Here is a 10,345-nt window from a genome sequence, read left to right as displayed (position 1 = left end):
CAGCCAACATTATAAAGTATGAATACTGATGTGTCAAACTTATACAAGTTATAAGTACAAGTTATACAAGTTAATAATTTTCATAATAGACATTCTCTTAATGATTTTGTTGTTATCCAAGCTAGCAAAAACTTCATTTACCCCCTGGTTTTGTACACACTGTATTTAAGCATTTTGAAGTGGAATAGTCAAGTCAAGTCAAGTCAAGTTTATTTGTATAGCGCTTTTCACAACAGACATTGTCTTAAAGCAGCTTTACAGAAATCAACAGTTAAGGTAAATGGTGTGCATTTATCCCTGATGAGCAGCCGTGGCGACTGCGGCAAGGAAAAACTCCCTTTGGATGTTATGAGAAGAAACCTTGAGAGGAACCAGACTCAAAATGGGAACCCATCCTCATTTGGGTGACATCAAGAGTGTGATTATAGTCTTTAAACAATACAGAACACTGGAGAGTGAGAACTAACATGAGTACTGGATTATAAGATTATAAGTAATGTTCTTTCTACAGTCTTATACAGTCATTATGGTTATAAAACCAGGAGCTACTGAGCAACTCATAAAATAGCTCAACATCTGAGATCATCACAGATCCAACACCAGCTTCTCCATGCCAGAGCCTTTAATAAACACTCAAGGAGGTCCAATGTCCAAACTCCACATGAAGTGGGATCCAATTGGCACGGGTACGTCTCTAGTTGGTACAGTACGTTTTCGGGGTCGGCATCTACTTCATTAAAGGTCCACAATCTTCATGGGGTGGGACGTGACTGGGGCTGGAGCAACCTCAGGATGCCTCGGGATGGGGAGAGAAAGAGAAGCAGTGGAGAGAATGTAGCGTAGCTGCTGTTTATGATATTAACAGCACAATTTAATAATGTGTATGTGCGCAGATGTTCTGGAGCACATCGTTATGATATGTGATGTGTGTTATGTGTAGGTTTAGCTTTGCTAAAAAGATACGTCTTTAATCTGCATTTAAACTGGGAGAGTGTGTCTGAGCCCTGAACACTGTCAGGAAGATTATTTTAATGTTTAGGAGCTAAATGTGAGAATGTTCTACCACATTTAGTGGACTTTGCTATTCTATATATATAATATTTATTCCTGGTTAAACAAATATTTAATTAAGTACAATATAAAATGTATTTAATATATAATTTTAGCTACAGAATGTTGAAGCGCCCATTTTGTTTTACTTTAAATTTGGGCAAAAACATAGCAGAGGTTTTATTATCATTATTATCATTTTCTTCCAAATAATTTGTTGATATAGTATTATGTTTTTTTGCATAATCAGACTTATAAAACAATTACTTGGATTCATTTTCATGCTTTTAGTTACTTGATTCAAATACCATAAAAAAATTAAATGATCGTAGGTCAATTTGAATTATATAATTTGTGTGTGTGTGTGTGTGTGTGTGTGTGTGTGTGTGTGTGTGTGTGTGTGTGTGTGTGTGTTGGAATGTGAGTGCATGTGTTCGTTCACATTCAAGTTTGAGCAATTTTAAATAAATGTATAGGAAGAGGAAGGTTTCATTTGCATGGCATGAGGAACATACTTTTGTTTTTATTAATCTCTCAGCAGAATCTTAATCTCAGTGGAGTCTCATGGAATATGTCTCAGTGTCTCTTAGTCATAAAATTCCAGGATCCAGTTAGGGGTTGGGGGGGCTCAAATGAAGTCTATGAACATCATCCTTATATAGATCTTCTTGCTCCAAGAGATTGTTAGACTCACGATATTGTGCGAAATATAACCAGCCAGACAGTGCTGATTGTGTTTGTCTGGAAGCATAGGGTGACAACTGCTTGTTAAAGATGCAATTAAAACTATTAGGTGTTTCATTACATGTTTTTTTTTTAAGTGTGTTTGTATGAAGGCATCATAATTACAGACAAGAGGTTTAGCATTGATGGTTGGAATGCCTTGGCACATACGCCTTCTGTTTTTAGTGTTCAGGAAGTGAAAGTAAATTCTTTTTAAATACCGAATGTAATCTCTCAGGTGTTTAAACTATGCCCTTCAGCATTTATCCACGCTTTCAACTATCATCGGGTAATAAAGATCTTGTCGCCTCATCTATGCACGTGCTGATGTAGCCAAGACATGTGAGGAAGTTTGCTAAAAGCTCCAACATCCTCTAAAAAAGCTGTACCACCAGTACCATGGAGAGCAACCTGACTGAATATATTTACATTTACATATATTACAATCTGGTATTGGAATAAGGATGCTGATGAGCTTTTTTCATCAATGCCTGAGTGGACTATGTGAGGTCCTTTGTGTAAACACCACCGAAAATGATGCTGGTGACCCACTTTAGTGATATTTTTGGCAGTGAGCATGGGGTATCTTCCCTGTCCAGTCTTCTAAAGTTTATTACAACTTCTTGGTCTTGTCAGTGTTAAAGTTCATCTCTTTTCTGTATAAAGTGTCATCTCACAAAACTACCAGTATAGTGTCGTTTGCAAAATTTATAATAACATTAAAGCTTTGTCTGGCCACATAATCTTACTCCATAGGCTGCAGTGTTGTGGGTCAGTAAAAGGGAGAATTTAATGCCAATTCTTTCCACCTTACCTAGAGTAACTGAGTTTGGGGTTACGCTTGGAGAGCATCTTAAAACTATATGCTGATCTGAAGTTCACAAACAACAACAGGTTTGTTGTTTTGTAAATGACACATCAATTTGTCAATCAATTAATTATTGTATTTATTATTATCATTATTATAAGTAGTAGTATCATTAGTATTGTTACTATGACATATTTGTGAATGGATTTATAATTTTTGTTTTAGAGAGAACTATAACTATTCTCTGTTTTCTTTTTCCTGATGTTATTGACTCACATATAGCTTTTCATATTACTCAGAAACTGCAGAAGGTATATACTCCTCTGTCCTAAAGATGATAGCCATGACAGTTTGACTTGTTTCAAAACACTGATACTTAGGACACAAAACAAATGTCTCCTCACGACATTGTACCTCGACAACACATTATTTAGTCCTTATATATAGCCATGGGGATTCTCTCCTGATTCCATTCCACACTCTGCAAACATTTTTATCAAAGACTACAGCCTGGTATGATTTGAATATATATATATATTAAAATAAGATAAGCAAAGATATTACTCTTTAAATTTACTTTCTCTTTTGGGAGAGATAATATCAATGATAATTTGTCTCTTTTTTCCCCATGCTAGATTATCTGATGATAATGGAGCACTTATTTCTGCTGGGTCTCACATGCCTGCTCTTTATGGGTAAGTTCTTGTTTGGTGTTGAGGATTATATGTCGTGAATCTACACTAATTTACTCTATTTATTGTCAGACCTAAGAATTAGCTCTAGTCGAACTATTTACATTCTTCAAACCACATATAAACATCTTCATGAATGCTAGGCTAATAGATAAAGGTTATTAGATGGATGGTTAAATGTTTTTGTCCTAAGCCAAGTGCCCAGTCACCACATTATTATCTGTGGTACCAACAACTGGGTTTCTGTTTTTCTTGAATTTGAGTGTCATTAGTCACTCAATTGAAAGTTTAGTTTTTTAACTGAAACCTAGTAGTGGGATAACATCAGCATGAATTGATGGCAATCAGCTACCCCTTTTCCTAGTCATGCCTCAGGGTATCATTATTTAACTTCTACCAGCTGAAAACTCTGAGGGTGGAGCCCTCCACCATCTCCCTGCCCACCTCACTTATTTTTATAGCATTAACTCATCAGCCAACATACACAATCCACCCTATGCCTTGCTACAGCGGTACTAACCGCAAACATTTCCCTCACTAATTCCATTAATCTGGGCCAATGTATTCATGACTGGCCACCAGAATCCTGGAAATGTTAGCATGGCCTTGGTGCAGTCCTGGTGGGTGCAAAAGTTTCTACATATTTAGACAGAGATAAAAGATTAGAAGACAGAGAAGAAATACAACTAATGACAAAACTTGTAAGTGGATTTTGCATTATGAAGTTAAATAGATAGATAGAATTTGTAATTATAATTTCAATTGCACAATTATAACACAATGTTGCTTTTTCTCTCAATATGACCTGAAGTGCCCGATACAAACGCAAAATCAGGTAAACATTAATTGTCTGATTGTCTAACACCATTGATATTTGTACTATTATGATGAAAATGTCATTTATTTTGGAGATCTTTTTTTGTCTGGTGGAACCATTGCAATCTGGAGTCACTTTAAATACACAAAATAATGTATATGTTGCTCCATCAGCAGCATGCCCACAATAAGTTTGTTCCTAACTGGAAAAAAAACTGACAATACGATACATACCAAAATAGCCATTAAGTTTATTAATGGAGCTGTCATGGGATACAACCAATGACAGTAACTGATAGAGACATTTTCTTTTTTTTATTAATTGTAAGCAACACAAAACTTGACTGGATTTTGCATTATAAATTTAAGATATTTTGGAAATCTTTTTTTGTCTTGTGGAACCATTGCAATCTGGAGTCACTTTGAATGAATCAAATAAAGTATATGATGATCAGCAGCATGCACACAATTGGTTTGTTCCTAACTAAAAAACACCTGACAATACGATACATACGAAACTAGCCTTTAACATTATAGATGGAGGACATTGTAAATAAGTAAAATGTATAAAATATTAAAATAAAATAAAAATTATCCATGAATAAAATCTGAATTAGAATTTTTATTGATCCCATATGGGAATAGTTTGGATGCAATTTCTCAAGATTAAATGATTGTTTTTTTCTTTTTCTTTTATGTAGTCAATACATTTTAAAATAAACTGAAGGAAAATCAGTCAACTGTATAATTTTCTCTTACTTTTGCTTTTCTCTGTCTCTTCCATAATAGGACATCAAGCGAGCCCTGTAAACTCAACAGAAGGTAAACATTCATTGAGTGTGTGCATAAATAATATATAATTTTTTATATTTTATTTGATATACTTTGGTAGAACAATAAAATGACACACTCCTCGTGAAAATGTATGATATATGATGTGTTAAATAACTTAAAACAAAAAAAATTGTAAAAAACTAAAAATGAGAAATATAAATAAATATATAAATGAAGGTTGTAATATATTGAATGAAAAGCAGTAACTTGTATGTAACACATTACTTGAAGCCATTTCTCCTGTATTACACATCATACTATAGAATTCAGTGAACGAGCTTCCTTTCGATAGTTTGCAATATGAATATTGTACTCACCCTGTGATAAAATTGTGGTGTAAATATTTCTTTCTGCTTGACTCTCTTTGTAGGGTGTGAATCCATGTTCTGTACTAAGAATGAAGTCTGCTGGAAGATACATGGAGGCTATGGCTGTGCCTGTGGGAACAATACAAAGCCCAACCCATACACTTATGGTATATTGCTTATGTCACTGTTGTTTGTCTTCCACATGGAACATGCTCATTTAAGGCCCTATTTAAAAGCCTACATGGATTTTTTGGGTCAATATTCAAAGTGGAGGTTTTTAAAAAAAATTCAAAGAGTTTTTACAAAACCCAGTAAAAAAAATTTTATTGCAAAAATTTGACTCCAGCTTCTGTAGTAGAAATGAAAGGATATTTAATAAAAAAAAACCTCAACATTCTTTCAAATATAAAAGTGGGGTTTTTGTTGAATAAGTAAAGTTTCATTAATTATTATTATTATTATTATTATTATTATTATTATTATTATTATTATTATTATTATTTTACATGATCCTTTTCATGAGTTTCTCTTAAAGTTATTAAAACATTGGTCCGACTTTTTTGCTCTGTTTTTTTTTTTTTTTTTTCTCAGACGCCATTGAAACATGTTCAGGAAGTACTGGATCACTGTCTTTGTCTCGCTGTCAGCTCTTTGAGGCCGGATATTCTATAGACACCCTCCACCTTAACAACCCAAGATGCAAAGGAACACTCAAAGAAGGCAGCTTGGTGTTTTCCTTTGACAGCCATGACAAAATATGTAACACATCTCTGCAGGTACAAAACAAGCAGTATTTTGTCATATATTTGTGTTTAATAAATAAATTAAATTAGGAAAGAAAGAAAGAAAGAAAGAAAGAAAGAAAGAAAGAAAGAAAGAAAGAAAGAAAGAAAGAATTATTTTTTACATTTTTTTTTTCTTTCATTCTTTCTTTCTTCCTTAAATAAATAATAAGAAAGAAAGAATTATTTTTTACATATTTGTTTTCTTTCATTCTTTCTTTTGTCCTTAAATAAATAATAAGAAAGAAAGAAAGAAAGAAAGAAAGAGAGAAAGAAAGATTAAATTCTGACATTTTAATATAAATGGCTGTACAAAAAGAAAAATGATGTTCCACAAAATTAAATGCAAATATAAACAATATAATGTATGCATGAATGAATGAATTAAAGAATTAATATCAGGGATAAATAAATGTCACATTTATCACCTGTTTTGTTAATTTAGTTAATTTATGCGTACAAATATTGAGATCACCTCGTAAACTTTAAACAGTGTAAAGAGGTTGATGGCCGTTTATTTACACCAGTACGTTTAGTTTATAGTGCAATTTTTTTAAAGATAATAATAAAAAATAAAAAAAAACAATTAAAGCACTAAATGGCAAAATAATTTATAGAATTCTATATTAATGTGGCTATTAAACTCAATATAATCACATTTTTTGTCTACTTAATGGAACACTTCAGTATATCATACAGCAAATTTTAGTTTCATAATTTTTTATTTTTTTGTTTTTGTTTTTTTTTGTTTTGTTTTAGAATAACGGCACACACATCATCTTCATGAACAGTGTTGGGACAACTAATGGGACCGGTGTGATCAGTCGCTCTGAAGGGCTCAACATCAATTTTTCCTGTTCCTATCCAGTCATCGAGAGCATCTCCATGCCTCTAGCCATCTATGCCAACAAAACGTAGAAACCATTTTATGCTAATATTTTATGCTAATTTTTTTTAAAGCTTCAAACATTTTATTAACATATAACTTGTTGTATCAATTGACATTTTATGGGCTAATGTAATTATTTCTGTGCTCATCTAGTGTCATCTACAAGGGTCTGTCTTCTGAGGGCTATTACCAGATCACCATGATCCCGTATACTAATGCTACATTCGATCATCCATACACTGGAAATGTGACCCTAAAAGTAAACGAACAGATGTACATAGCTTTGGAAGTGACTCCGTTTGACAGCAGTCAGGTCGCTCTTGTGCTGGACCACTGCTGGGCCACTCCTTTCAACCATAGTGACTCTTTCCCCCAATGGGATCTGATCGTTAACGAGTAAGTGATAAACACACTGCCTAAAAATGTGACTATGATTTACATATCATTTACAGAAAAGTGATTCAATCCTCTTTCCAGGTGTCCAAACAAGTATGATAGCACAGTGAAGGTGTTTCAGAACGGCAACTCCACAGTCAGCCAATTCTCATTCAGGATGTTCACATTCACCGGCTTCTCCAACAAGATCTACCTGCACTGCAAGGTCCATCTCTGTCTGAAGAAGTCAGGAAACTGTCCAGCGGTACGTTTTCCAAAAGTAAAAAAAAAATACTTAAGAATATTCGAAAATGCTTTTGAATTTGCAATGAATTCATACATTTTCTCCTCTTGATCTTATTTCCTCTTTTAGCAATGCCCTCATCACAGAAGACGCAGATCTGTGGATTTCTTTGACTCAGCTTTCATTTCCATGGAAGTGTGATTCGTCTTCTTGAAACTTTCTTGTTGCCCTGAGAATTATAATCATTAAGCATTGATATGTAATCAAAACAAACGGTTCCTATCCGTAAGATTTTGTAGGTGATTTTGTTCTACTCTACTGAATTAATAACTAATAATAAATCTGTCAAGCATTTTACACTTGTTAGGTGTTTTTATTACTTTGCATACGTACATATTCAAAGTTGTCTTGACTAATAAATGTCGTATTTACTAATTAAAAAAGTAATCGTTTTAGAACGAACACAACAAATAAATTAAGCAGTAAAAAATGCAAAATATAAAAAATTTCGCACATGCAAAAACTAAATTTAAGTATAATAACATTCTTAATGCCATTCTAATGCAGGCATTAAGTTCTCTGGAGGATACAGTAGGATTATTTGTGATAAATTATAAATAAATATAGTAGTACTATATACATATAATATAGTCTGTATATAATAATAATAATAATAATAATAATAATAATAATAATAATACTTGCAAGGTCCATCTCTGTCTGAAGCAGTGTGCACAGGTAAAAGTTAAAGAAAGATATTTTTAAATATTAAGAATTCCCTTTGAATTTGCAATTCATTCATCCATTTTCTCCTCTTCATTTCATTTCCTCTCTTAGACCTGTCCTTCTCAAAGAAGACACAGATTTGTAGATTTCGATGACTCGGCTTCCATTACCATGGAATTCTAATTTTTCTCATCGAAACTTACAATGCAATTTTTCTTTTGTTCCATGTCATTTTATGAATCATAAGTGATTACTGAGTATTAGTGATAACTGAGTATTACTCATCTGCATTGCTTTAATTAGTGATAATGCATCTTTTTTTAATTTAATTATTTTTTTTACCTGTGTACTTTAAGCTATATTTGCAGTTATATCTAATAATCATATACAATAATCATAATTATTATTTACATATTAATTAATACAATATGTAATATTTACATCTATAAATCAAACAAGATCTAACACAAACACCAAAATGATCTTAAATATTGGTATCTTACATATATATATATATAGTATTTATATGTCTTAAAAATATTTACTAACTAAAAAAACGTAATTTTGTAAAGCAGAAATGCCAGAACAAATACAACCACATTTAAAGAAATAATTAAGTGAAAAAGGCAACATAAAGATAATACATACAGCAAAAGAATTATAGTGACATTCAGACAATAAGGAAGTTTGTGATAGTGTATAAATAATAATAAAGTGGACAACCGGCATTGCTGCTGAGTATTGATGCAGCTTTTAGCTTCTACATTTGCTTAAACATTTCAATTTCGGCATTAAGCAGACGCCAGTGTCCAGAGCGACGTACAAAAGTGCTTTACACTGGTATGCTAGATTACAAATTTAAGATAAATCAGACTACATCTCTAGATTTTTACAAACCAAACTTTGAAAGTTCTAATTGAAGTGTTTCAGGAAGAGGTAGGTCTTCAACGGTTTGCTTAAAGATTGACTGTTAGGATATCTAGGGGTAGTTCCTTCCACCACCTCGGTGCCAGAACAGGGAAGAGCCTGGATTAAAACATGGAATTGCTGTCTCTACATTTACATTTACATCATTTAGCAAACGCCTTTATCCAGAGCGACGTACAAAAGTGCTTTAAATCTCTAGTAATTAATAAATCTACACTGGTACACAAGATTACAAACTTAATATAAATATAACTCTTGAATTCTACAAACTTGGAAAGTGCTAATTGTTTCAGGAAGAGGTAGGTCTTCACTCGTTGCTTGAAGATAGTCAGGGACTCCGCTGTACGGATTTGATGTGTACTTACCTCTCATTCGGAGAGCAGGTGGTAACAGACGAGCAGTGCTGGAGGATCTCAGACAGCGTGGTACAGTGCAGGGTGTGATAAGGTCTGTAAGGTAAGAGGGTGATGGTCCATTTTTGGCCTTGAGAGCAAGCATGTGAGCAGTGGGGTGGCGTGGGAAAACATAGGCAGGTTGAACAAGTCGTGAACATTTTCAGAAGTGTGCATGAGGAACATTTGGGTTCACAGTCATGGTTTTTGGGCTCTGGAATGCACACTTCTTCTTTGAAACCCCCACTATGTTTCAGCTTGGGTTTAAATTGTGCTGCTTATGTGGATAATATTGTGGTTTGTTATGATACATAAACATTATATATACATCGTACATTGACCACCCCATGCCTTTAGTCACACTGTGTGGCTCAAGGCTATACTAAGTTGTTACACAGTGGTATTATTAGACAGTATCTAAATGGCATCTCTGTCCAGTGGTCTGCAGAGCCTTCAGCTGGAAGCTACACCTTTGATTTTACCTACTGTAGACCTGTCACTCAGGAGATGAAACCTGGCAAATTGTCATTTATGCTCCTGTGGTCCTCAAACAGCCACTGTCCTATACCACTAATGAGCCAAGGTTTTCTTCCTTATGGGGCTGGTCAGAGGAAAAACTTTGGCTCCTACACGTTCTTCAGCATCAAACTGATGCAAGTTTTTTATCACACCGTTAAAAGGAAGGAGGATGCTAAATGACTGCTTTTCTTTCGTCAGTGGCCTTGCATGGTGGATGAATATTCATCGATGATGCTGCTTCTCCAGGCACTGTTTCTGGA

The 10,345-nt window shown here is 33.8% G+C and overlaps 1 protein-coding gene across 1 annotated transcript; it reads left to right on the top strand.

Moving 5' to 3' along the window:
• Nucleotides 1-661: 661 nt before the first annotated feature.
• Nucleotides 662-7,810, top strand: LOC124388790 (pancreatic secretory granule membrane major glycoprotein GP2-like). Its single transcript, XM_046853812.1, has 9 exons — nucleotides 662-686; nucleotides 3,217-3,276; nucleotides 4,879-4,911; nucleotides 5,294-5,398; nucleotides 5,823-6,007; nucleotides 6,773-6,927; nucleotides 7,056-7,298; nucleotides 7,380-7,542; nucleotides 7,651-7,810. Exons 1-9 carry the CDS (start codon nucleotides 662-664, stop codon nucleotides 7,720-7,722), a joined length of 1,041 nt encoding a protein of 346 aa, XP_046709768.1. The 3' UTR covers nucleotides 7,723-7,810.
• The last annotated feature ends 2,535 nt before the right edge of the window (nucleotides 7,811-10,345 follow it).

Source organism: Silurus meridionalis, chromosome 7 (genome assembly GCF_014805685.1).
Source record: "Silurus meridionalis isolate SWU-2019-XX chromosome 7, ASM1480568v1, whole genome shotgun sequence".
NCBI lineage: Eukaryota > Metazoa > Chordata > Actinopteri > Siluriformes > Siluridae > Silurus > Silurus meridionalis.
Note: the sequence above shows the minus strand (reverse complement) of the source record. Positions and strands in the feature narration are given on the sequence as shown.